Source organism: Lepus europaeus, chromosome 7, assembly GCF_033115175.1.
Source record: "Lepus europaeus isolate LE1 chromosome 7, mLepTim1.pri, whole genome shotgun sequence".
NCBI classification, from domain to species: domain Eukaryota; kingdom Metazoa; phylum Chordata; class Mammalia; order Lagomorpha; family Leporidae; genus Lepus; species Lepus europaeus.
Genome location: NC_084833.1, coordinates 9,685,238 through 9,696,780, shown reverse-complemented (window position 1 = coordinate 9,696,780; position 11,543 = coordinate 9,685,238). Strand labels below are relative to the sequence as shown.

The window sequence follows — 11,543 nt, the reverse complement described above, 5'->3', positions numbered from 1 at the left end:
GCTATGGTGAATAGAGCTGCAAAAAACCAACTGTGCAACTCTCCCCCAGGTTTAACTGCCTTATTTCCCAAGGGCCGGCAACGCTGACGCACAGAGGAAAGGGGTCGTCTAAATCGGGGTTTCCGGACGGCAGACGGTCCCCTGGCGTTTGGGGCCCCACAGCCAGCCCTTCGCTCTGCTCGCAGAGGCCTCCCTGGCCTCCGCCCCTGGTGCACAAGCTGTGTGCGTGCGCGCAAGCCCGCCTTTGGAGGCCAGCCCGGGGGACGCCGGTGACTGTCCCCCAGAGGCGACAGGAGGCGCCATCTAGCCTCAAGCCCCGGGAGGCTTTACAAAGCGAGTGACAGACGTCGCGAGGCTGCCATCACGCACCGGGAACAACTTTGGACGCAAAGCCAGCACAGCGCTGCGCCCAGCCTCCGGATTCCCCCTCCACCCCCCTTCTCCCACGCCGCCCGGCGCCTTCGCAGTGCACGCTGGGGCTTGTAGTTCCGAGCCTGCGAGGCTGCGCCCGTTCGGCGGACCCAGAGCTACCGGCTCAGTCCGACGCCAGCCGGCTCCCGGAAGTGGAGGAGGCTTAAAGCGTCTACGCTTCCTTTCCCCGCCTCTTAGTCCCGGAGATTGCCAACTCAGAGAGCCAATAGAAAGCCCGAGTGGTAATTCTTGCTACCTGATTGGCTTAGATTTTTGCAACCGCCCGGATAAACTTGTCGACGATTGGCTGAGCCTTCAGTTTTGAAAATCGTAGATTTCGCCCGCGCTGCACGGCTCGGTTGCTTCTCTGGTGCGGCGAGCCCCGAAGACCGGGAGCTGGGTGGGTCTGGGCGGGCGGCTTCCCGGCTAGGAAGACCGCCGGACGTGGACAGCAGCAGCCTTCGGAGTCGCGGTGCAGTCGGGTGAGTGCGCGCGGCCGCCGCCGGCGCCGGGGGGGTTGGCATTGGTTCCCAGCCTCTCGGGCGCCTCACTGCCCGCTCCGGGTCAGGGGCGTGACGCCCGATCCCAAGTGGCCTGGGCATGCAGGGGTCATCTCTTCCGAGCGGCGAGGTGGCCTGCGTGGGCCCGGCGGTCCGAGATGCCGCCGCCCGCTTCCACTTCCTCCCGGGGCCCCCGGGGCCCCCTCCCCCACCGGGTGCCCAGGACCTCGTTGCTCGCCTCGGAGGCTCTGTGTGGACTCAGGGCCGCAGGAAGCCCGAAGCCGACCGGCCTGCTGGGCGGGTGCACGCCACACGGCGAGTTATCGCCGTCAGACCCCTCTCCGCGCCCCGCGGGGCAGCATTTTACACTGCCCGTGCGGCCCCTGGCTCGTCCCTTGCCCGGCGCGTTCCGTTCCATCCGGCCCCCGTGGGCTGTCCCCGGGGCGTCCAGAGCCGGCCTGGGCGCCGGCCTTCGGAAGCTGGTATCCGGGGGGTTGGTCTAGCAGGTGGTTAAGAGCGGAGTTTAAATCCGGGCTCTGCTCCTGATTTGCTGGGCGACTGTGACTTCGCTTCTCTTTGCACACGCGTGTGCTGCAGAGTGCGGTGGGCATCGCGAGAGGTGATGCCGGGGCTCAGGGAGCAGCTACCAGGACCACTGCGGTGGAGCCATGTCCACCGTCTGCAGCTCTAAATGGAGCTGGGGAGGAGGGCCCGGGAGGGCCTGTGGGGCGTGCAGGCTGGGTTTGGAGTGCAAGGGAGACTGTGGAGAGGCAGCGGGGCTCCCTTCTTCCTTGGGGGAATGTCGGTGCTGTGTGTCTGCACGGGTTGTTACCGGGGTTGAAGATGAGGTTTTTGCTGCTCTTCCCTGGGGTCTGATTCTTTGTATGCAGGTCCCGCTCACCTTTCTCGGGGACACGCACCGGTGTTCTTACATGTGGGGACCTCCTTTAAACGGCCCAGTATACACTTCCCCGCGGAAGAAGTTCAAATGCTGCTTTGGACTTTGTCAGAGAAGTTCTCACCCAGCTTGCCAATTTGCACAAATACTTAGAAAAGTCAGCCAGTTCTTGCTCTCTGTAGTGCCTCTGCAAACTGTTGTCTCTCCCTTAAGCAGTTTTCTCTCAGCTGGCCTTGAACTGGGGTCTTGCACTTCGCCAGGGCTGTGGTCTGGGTGCGGGTGGGCTCCGGGGAGCGAGGCGGATGGCTGTGGAGAGGCCAGGCCCGTGCCTTGCTGGCTGCAGGGCAGAGGTCTGTGCCCAAGCCTGTGTGATTTCTGCCTGTTTGGCCCTGCCCAGGTTAGTGCTGCTCCTGGCAGCGGCAGGCCTGTCCCAGCCTGTGCAGAGTGAGTTCACTGGGTGTCCCTGTGTGTGGATGGATTAGTTCATGTGACAGGTATTGCCCCTCTGCTGACACCATGCAGGGCTCTGGGCTGTCAGCAGTGAGCACTGCGCATGTGGGCTTGACCTTGGGCAGAGAGCAGTCACCCAACTGTCAGGCTCAGCTGGAGGGCAGAGTTTATTCAGGGAGCAAAGACTGGGGTGCCCCCAAAATCCAGCCTGGGGAAGTTCCCTTACATAAGGGGTCAAAGGGTCAGCCGTGCGACCTCTCCTTCCAGGACCTTCCGTCCTCGACGGGAGACTGAGCTGGTTCTTCTTGGTTCTGGAGGTGTAGGTCAAGGTGATGGATCGCCACCATGGTCAAAGCATGGATCCTGTGTTTATTTGCTGTTTGATTCACCAGCAGTCCTGTGGTTGCTTCTTTGCTTGGGGCTTTTGAAATGATTTTGTTTATTTATTTATTTTATTTTTTGACAGGCAGAGTTAGACAGTGAGAGAGAGAGACAGAGAGAAAGGTCTTCCTTTTTCCGTTGGTTCACCCCCCAAATGGCCGCCATGGCCAGCGCACTGTGCAGATCCAAAGCCAGGAGCCAGGTGCTTCCTCCTGGTCTCCCATGCAGGTGCAGGGTCCAAGGACCTGGGCCATCCTCCACTGCCTTTCCGGGCCACAGCAGAGAGCTGGACTGGAAGAGGAGCAACTGGGACAGAATCCGGCGCCCCAACCGGGACTAGAACCTGGGGTGCTAGGTGGAGGATTAGCCTAGTGAGCCGTGGCGCTGGCCTTGAAATGATTTTATAAACAAATCATTTTTAAAAAGATTTATTTATATATTTGAAAGTCAGAGTTACACACCAAGAGAAGGAGGGAGAGAGAAAGAGAGACAGAGAGAGAAAGAGGTCTTCCGTCTGCAGGTTCACTCCCCAGATGGCCACAGTGGCCGGAGCTGTACCAATCAGGAGCCAGGACCCAGGAGCTTCTTCCAGGTCTCCCATGTGGGTGCAGGGGCCCAAGGACTTGGGCCATCTTCTGCTGCTTTCCTAGGCCATAGCAGAGAGCTGGAAGTGGAGCAGCCGGGACTTGAACTGGCCCCCACATGGGATGCCAGCACTGCAGGTAGTGGCTTTAACCTGCTATGCCACGACGCTGGCCCCAGTATAACCAAATCTTAAGGAGGACAGCACAGCTTCTGGTTATTTTGCAAAAAGTAACAAGCTGCTGTTGTGTTTTCCCTTGCCTGATATTGCAGCGTGTTTTCTTTTTAAAGCAAGGCCTTGCTGATTTTCAGCGCTCATGCTCTTTCATCTGTTTATAGGACATTTTAGCTCCGGGGAGAGAGGCGTGGAAGGGGAGAGCTTGTCTCTGGCCCCACCCTTGTCTGTGCTCGCCTATGGGAGGCAGAACCTCTTCTAGAGGCAGTTGCGTTCATATTCTCCATGTCTGGGGTCACCCAGTATACAGGGCAGAGTGCTTGTGTCTCAGCCCTGGCTTAGTCACCCACAGAAGAGGAGGAGCAGGCCTGTGTGTGGGCAAGGGTGGGAGAGGTGCTGGGGTGGCTGCTGTTTCTCCCTGGTCCAGGAAGGCAGGGGACAGTGTCTTGCATCGTAAGTCCCGAAGGGCCGATTTTAAGGAAGACCATTCAGGTCGGACGGCCATACTGTGTGTGTGGTGCAGGGGACGTGCGAGTAGCAGGGCCCTTCTCTCTGTGGGAATGCAGCCAGTGGATTGGCATTTGGAATTTTACATCCCTGGGGCATGGCTGTGAGCAGGGGGGACCCCTGGGCGGGGTGCTGGGTGTTTTGTGGTGATTTGGATGTGGGAGCTGCAGCCTGGCAGGCTCTCCCTGGAGAAGCCTTGGTCCCCAACCCTGAGCCCTTGTGCCTCTTGTCCACCAGCCAGAGCCACCATGGGGACCACAGCCCCGGGCCCCATTCACCTGCTGGAGCTCTGTGACCAGAAGCTCATGGACTTCGTGTGCAACATGGACAATAAGGACCTGGTGTGGCTCAGGGAGATCGAGGAGGAGGCCGAGCGCATGTTTACCAGGTGATGCCGGGCTGTGTGGCGCAGTGGGGAGCACAGGGCTTCCTGGGCTGCTGCCGTGGCATCGGGGACTTCCTTGCCTGCCATCCCTGTCCGGGCTGCCTCCCAAGTTCCGTTCCCTCTGGCTGCCGGGAGCCTACTTTGCCTGGCTCTGCACAGCTAGGCGGGCTCCAGCCCTTGGTTTGGAAAGCTTGCTTGGTGCTGGTCTCCGTAGCTTGATCTGTTGCTGCCGGCAAATGGGCAGAGGGGGCTGGCGTTTCCCAGGCAGCCCTGAGTGTCACCCTCCCTGTTCCAAATAGAGAGTTCAGCAAAGAGCCGGAGCTGATGCCCAAAACTCCTTCTCAGAAGAACAGACGGAAGAAGAGACGGATTTCCCATGTTCAGGATGAAAACAGAGACCCCATTAGGAAAAGGTAGGAGTGGCCGGGGAGGCCGGGCTGGGCTGGGCTGGTGGGTCCTGGGAGAGTTTGATTCTGAAGGTGTTCACGGGAGCAGCAGCCTGCAGGAGAAGCCGTGGGTGGATGCCGTGGGGAGTTGAAGCCTCAGCCCAGACTGTGGAGGTCAGCGTGGGGTGTGTCTGTGTGTGTTGAGCCTGGGGTGCAGAGTGTGGTCTGAGCTGGCGATGGGGAAGAAAGAGAAGCCGCTGCTTTTCCCGGGAGCGTGACCAAACCTGTTGCCACGCTTGTTGTAATTCCCCATAGGGAGGTCAGGCTGCAGGGTCTTGGGGTCGGGTGGTCCTGGCTGTGAACCCTAGCCTGTCCCTGGGCAGCTGTGTGTTCCTGGGTTAAGTGCGCACGTCTAAAGTGGGAATGCCCACGCCTGCCCGGCAGGGCTATTTTGTGGGTTGAGAGAGAGCCTGTGTGAAGAGCCAGACACCCTGTGCCTTCTCTGCAGACGGTCATGTGAATTTCCTCTTTTCTGCACTTCTGTGAGTTCTGTAGCTTTGTTCCCGGTTTCTCTTAGGGAGACTGAGGCTGGAAGAGGAGCAGTCCAGGGCCTCACGGCTGGAGGGAGCAGAGCCTGGCCTGGACCCTAGGTCTTTTGCCTCCAAGCTCTCTGATTCATACACCGGCCACCTGGCGAAGCTGGGCTGTCCGCTTCCCATGCTGAACAGCTCAGCCTCTGCTTTGCTGCCTCCTGCAGGTTGTCGCGCAGAAGGACACGGAGCAGCCTGCGGAGCTCCCGGCACCTGCGCAGCAAGGACAAGGTGGAGAAGCTGGCCGTGGCGGTCGGGGACAACTGCTCGCCCGTGCTGCGGCGGGTCACCCGCGCCGCCGCAGCCGCAGCTGCCGCCTCCACGGTGCCGTCCGCGGCCCCCTCGCCGCTCGCCGAGTCTCCCACAGAGCCCACCAGGAAGCCTGCTGTGCCCCTGGTGGAGATCAGCGCCAGCGAGCGCCACAGTGCCGAGCAGCACCTGCAGCAGGTCCAGGCCGCCCTGGCGCTGTCTGGGTCTCCGGCCAGGACACCGGCCTCCCAGGGCATCCTGACATCCGATGAGGAAGCCACACCCAAGAAGGCTGAGGCCGGGAGACTGGAGTTGGTCACAGTGAGCTCCCTCGTGGCCACCCCCCAGGACCCCAAGAGTCGAGGGGCCGGGGCAGGGCGGTCGGCCTCCAAGCTGAGGATCGCGCGGGCCTCCCCGGGCTCTCCGGACTCTCGGGACTCTCCGTGGCGGGAGCGGGTGCTGGCTCCCATCCTGCCCGATAACTGCTCCACGCCCACGGGCCCGCGTGCAGAGACTCGGCCGGTGCGGCGCAGCCTCATCGCCTCCACCTCCCCGCATGCCCGCGTTTCCCTGGCCCAAAAGTACTCCCTGGTGGCCAAACAGGAAAGCAACCCCCGCAGGTCAAGCAGGATCACCAAGAAGGCTGCCCAGGAGCCAGCTGCCTCCGCCCGCATCATCTGTGAGTCTGGGGGCGGGGATGAGGGAGGCGGGGGTGGTGGCTGACCCTGGCTGCTGAGCAGAATTTGAGAACCCGCCTCCAGGGGCTGGCACAGGACACGCCTGCAGTCCCTCTCCGGGCTGTCCTACCCCGTGACCACTAGCGACCCTGTCTGGCTGTGGAGCCCTTGGAACGTGGCTGGTCTGACAACTGAATCTTAGGTTTTATTACCTTTTGCTTAAACAGCCGCGTAGAGCCAGTGGCTACCATAGTGAAGGAAGCAGACCTAGTGCGGCCTTGTTGTGAAGCAAGTGAGAAAACTTGAGGCCCAGGGGCTTGGCCCCAGTGTGCCTTTTGGGTAACGGGCACCTGGGGGCTGCGACCTGAGCCCTTCTCCAGGGCCAGCCTGCTCCCTGCTCCCCCGTCGTGCAGGAGCTACGGTGGCATCACCGTGCTGGTACGTGCTGCCTCCTCTGAGCAAACCTGTTTTCCCTGGCATCTCAGCACAGCCGGCTCCTTGTGGGGAGCCCCTGGCTGAGTGTCGTGGCGAAGCCGGTGAGGGTGCAGCCAAGGTTCTTGAGCTGGGTGCCGGCCACCCACCTGCACCCTCGGGCCTTGCGAGTTCTTGCTCGTATCCCTCTGGGGCTGCTACTAGACTCCTTTGCCACGATGCTTGTGTGGTTTTCTGTGATTAGCCCACAGGGGTGTTTAGCACCACGCCTGGCACGTAGAATCGATGGGTAACATTCGCTGCTTTTGTCATCATCCGACCTCAGCCCAACATTGCCCTGGTGGGAGCAGGTGTTGTGAGCCCCGGAGCAGAGACAGGCACCTCAGAGCCAGGGTTGGCTGTGTGAGGAGGCGGAGCCCGAGATAGGAGGGCCTTGAAGGTGGGCTGGGCTTTTGCCAGGGGAAGGAAATTGGGTGTGGGCAGCCCTGGCAGGGGAGGCAGCTGGTGCAGCCTTCAGGTGAACGACAGGTGGGCTCATGCCCAGGAGCATGGACTGGATCCCACTGGAGTGGAAGTGGCCTGGTGACGGCTGTTACAGGATTCTGGCCAAGGGGAAAGGAGGGAGGGAGGGAAGGAGGGAGAGCAGGTGGAGGATGGGCTGGGTTTTAGATCAGTGTGCGTTACACAGCAGCTGGCGTCTTTAAGATTTATGAAAGAAAACATCATCTCATTTGGTCCTTGCCGCAGCACTGTTAGCTTGTGTAAATACTGGGCTACCCCCAAGGTGCGCTTCTGCGGGTGCCGTGTTCCCCTTCGGCCCCTCTCATACATGAAGGCTCATTTCTGACTTTCTCCCCAACAGAGAGAGGGCCAGATGGCAGGGGAGCACCTGTGTATGTGGAGCAGACGTCCTTGTCTGGCCTGCTTCTGATTCCAGACCTGTCTGACTCTAAGCCCAGTGCTCCCCCAGCAGAAGAAAGAGGGAGAGGAGGAGGCAGGGTCCAGCATCCGGAGTCCCGTGGGCTCTCACTGCCCTTTTGCTCATCCCTTCTTTCAACTCTGTTTTTCCATCCGTGAAATGGTAGCAGCACCTCTTACATGGGGTAAAGAGACCCACCTCAGTGCGTGGGTATGGTGCATGCTCAGTGTTTTGTAGGGGCTGTGCCCCTGAAGCTCATTGTAGGTTTGGCCAGGTGGGTCCTGAATGAGGAACTGCAAGGGAGTCTGGATGTGGGGTCCCTAGGGGATCGGCTCTGCTGTGCGGCTGGGAAGGCAAGTCAGAGGGGATGTTGGTTCAGTCCCCCTGCAAGCAGCCCCTGGGTACAACTTGTGAATTTTCGGGCAAAGGAAACACCTGGAGCAGGGGCGTGGGGAAGTCAGGCAGGGAAAGACTGCAGTAAAGGTGGGTGTGGGGACCTTGGGAGCCAGTGTGGGGAACTGGGGCGAGGACTGTTCCATGCATCAGCCAGAGAGGGCCACTGGGCTGCCCTTGACTGGCACCTGGGCTCTGAGGGGGTTGGGCAGAGGCCTGGGGCTGCTGCTGTAGGTTCCTGAAGGGCCAGGCTCCTGTTTGGGCTCCCCAGTGGCCTCTGCACTGGGCAACAGCCCCTCAGGCCTCAGGCTTTCGGCCGGGTGTGGGAACCGTTTTTCTAGCAAGGGCCATTGGATATTTATAACCTTAACCTGCTGTAGATTTATTGAATTTCGAATCCTGCCTGCATGAGGGCTTGGCAGGGCCAGACCACATGATTTCACTGGCCTAAGGGGCGGACATTCCCCACCCCTGCCTTGGGCCATTTCCCTGCCTCCAGACCTGCCCTGGAAGCCTGAGTATCGTGCAAGTGGCACTTAACATTCCAGAGAAGTCCTGGTGCAGGTGCAGAACTGTGCAGGAGCACTTGGGCTGTGTGGGGAGGGCTGGGGAGACCAGACAGCCACGGCTCTGGCCGCGTCCCAGTCTTACAGCTGCTCCCCCTGCTGGCTTCTACTCTGACACTGGAACGAAGGTCCCTGACCGTGGATGCCTCTCAGCCTTACCTTGTGAGACTCTTCTGACTCAGACGTTCTCGGAAAACAGCTGCTTCCTGTCTCGTGTGGCTTTTTTTTTTTTTTTTGTCTTCTTTTTTTGGTAAAGATTTGTTTATTTGAAAGTCAGAGTTCGAGAGAGAGAGAAAACACAATGGTTGGTGCTGCGCTGGGCCAAGGCTAGGAGCTTTTTATAGGTCTCCCATGTGGGTGCAGGGGCCCAAGCCCTTGGGCCATCCTCTGCTGCCTTCCTAGGCTGCCGGCATGGAGCTGGATCAGAAGTGGAGCAGCCTGGATAGGAACTGGTGCCCATGTGGCATGTCGGTGTTGCAGGTGGCAGCTTAACCCGCTGCATCGCAGCGCCAGGCCCATGCCTCATGGCTTTGCCAGATGCTTTTCTTTGTTTCTAGAATAATGGCTCTCATGTTTTGGTCTCAGCACCTGCTTCCTTTTATAAAAATAACCAAGGAGAGGCCGGCGCCGTGGCTTAACAGGCTAATCCTCCGCCTTGCGGCGCCGGCACACCGGGTTCGAGTCCTGGTTGGGGCGCCGGACTCTATCCCGGTTGCCCCTCTTCCAGGCCAGTTCTCTGCTATGGCCCGGGAAGGCAGTGGAGGATGGCCCAAGTGCTTGGGCCCTGCACCCGCATGGGAGACCAGGAGAAGCACCTGGCTCCTGGCTTCGGATCAGCGAGATGCGCCGTCTGCAGCGGCCATTGGAGGTTGAACCAACAGCAAAAAGGAAGACCTTCCTCTCTGTCTCTCTCTCTCACTATCCACTCTGCCTGTCCAAAAAAAAAAAAAAAAAAAAAAAACCAAGGAGATCGAAAAGCTTTTGATAATGAGTTTTTATATATGGATAGTTGCTGTATTAGAAATGAAAACTGAGGAATTAAAAGATTTAAAATACTATTATCTTTAAAGATTTATTTATTTATGTGAAAGTCAGAGTTACACAGAGAGAGGAGAGGCAGAGAGAGAGAGGGAGGTCTTCCATCCACTGGTTCACTCCCCAAATGGCCGCAACGGCTGGAGCTGCACCGATCTGAAGCTAGGAGCCAGGAGCTTCCTCTGGGTCTTCCCATGCGGGTGCAGGGGCCCAAGGGCTTGGGCCATCTTTTACTGGTTTTCCAGGCCATGCAGAAAGCTGGATGGGAAGTGGAACAGCTGGGACACGAACCGGCACCCATATAGGATGCTGGCACTGCAGGTGGTGGCTTTACCCGCTACGCCACAGCACCAGTCCTTTAAACATCATTTAAGACTTACTTGAGTATTAATTCTTTAGTATTAGAGGATTTAAAAACATGTTTACTATTTTAATCTGAAAAAGGAGAACACCTAGGGCCCCGGAGAATTGTGTAGAACATGTAACTGTTATGGACCATTGCTGGCCTTTGAGAAGCCCAGTTGTCTTTATCCCGGCTGGGTCATGTTTGCAGAGGGCAGGGAGGCTCTAGAAAAGACTCCTTGTGATCACCTTCGGCCACTGGCACCCCCATTCTGTGTGCTGATTACTGGGGAGATTGATGACGTCACGGTGGGTGCACAGGCGAGGCAGCTCTGCTGAGCGGGTCTGGGGGCTGAGCTGTGTTTCCTTGTTCAGAGCTCGGGCCCAGCTCTTCCTTTGCGCAGCCAACACTGCCGTGAGGTTCTCTGGTGGCCATCGTGCTGCAGAGGAGCGGTACCACGCCTGCTGCCTGCTAACGTCAGATTTCTCAGAAAAATGACTTTTCCAGAATAAAGATGTAGCGAGGAGCCTCTCGTTACTCTGCACTCCGTAACCCCTCTAGTGTGGCCTGGCGGAAGGCAGACAGGTCTGTGTTGCGACGTTGGGGTTAAAGTGGGGAAAACCTGACCCCTCACACAGGGGTGGCTGGGGAAACAGGAGCATGGTGGTAGCATTTTCAGGTAATTGCGTATTTGCTGTCACTACACCCACCAGCACAGGGATCCTTCTGCGAGGCTCAAGGCAGGGTGCACTCTGCTGGTCCCACACTGGTCCACCTCGCGCTTGCAATGTGTCTTTTAGCCATGTGTCATTTTATAGCCTTCAGTGTGGCCATTTGGAAAATATTATTTTACCAAGTTGTGCAACGTACTTCGTTGTATAATATAAAAAATAAAAAGCACATTTCTGATCTCATCAGAAAAGTCATTTGACATCAGGAGCTGTGAAGCCTCTGCTGGTGGATACACATCTCCCAACAGTCTGCCTTTGACTTTTTTTGGTTCAGTTTTTTTATTGCCAATAATAGCAACAATTTTAAAGCAAATACTTTTTTTTTTTTTTTTAAAGACTTATTTATTTGAAAGGCAGAGTTAATTACAGAGGGAGAGAGAGAGAAGCAAAGAGAGAGATAGATCTTTCATCTGCTGGTTAACTCCCCAAATGGCTTAAACAACCAGGGCTGGACCAGGCTGAAGTGCATCTGGGAACTCCATCTGGGTCTCCCACGTGGGTGGCAAGGGCCCAAGCACTTGGGCCATCTTGCTGCCTTTCCAGGAAAATATAGCAGGAAGCTGGATCAGAAGTGGAGCAGCTGGGACTTGAACTGGCGTCTGTATGGCATGCCAGCCTCTCAGGCAGCTTAACCCTCTGTGGCACAACAGTGGCCCCACAAATACTATTGTTTTAAGTGAGAACATCTCTCCATTCATTGTTAACCAAATGTGTGCTGATACCTAAGATGCCATCGCCAGGGCTTGTGGGTTCTCTCGATTAAGCACGAGGCCCATGAGGAAAAGTGGCTGGTTCAGTTGGCTACTCACACCGTGCCCTTGGCCAAGACTCAGATCTGTGACATAAAGGCATTTTTGCACACTGTCCACTTAATCTCTCAAAATATTAATGAGCCATGCACTTGAGTCTGGATTTGATAAATATTTTACTTCT

General features: G+C 57.7%; 1 protein-coding gene across 4 annotated transcripts in view; it reads left to right on the top strand.

The window, feature by feature from the left end:
* The first annotated feature begins 753 nt into the window (after positions 1-753).
* The window catches only part of INCENP (inner centromere protein), a 30,035-nt gene continuing 19,245 nt past the window's right edge, over positions 754-11,543 (top strand). For all 4 annotated transcript variants that reach the window (XM_062196010.1, XM_062196012.1, XM_062196011.1 and 1 more), the window contains exons 1-4: positions 754-893; positions 4,142-4,292; positions 4,589-4,702; positions 5,433-6,193. In XM_062196010.1, the coding sequence (XP_062051994.1) occupies positions 4,153-4,292; positions 4,589-4,702; positions 5,433-6,193 (1,015 nt within the window). In that variant the 5' untranslated portion in view covers positions 754-893; positions 4,142-4,152. The remainder of the gene's footprint in view (positions 894-4,141; positions 4,293-4,588; positions 4,703-5,432; positions 6,194-11,543) is intronic.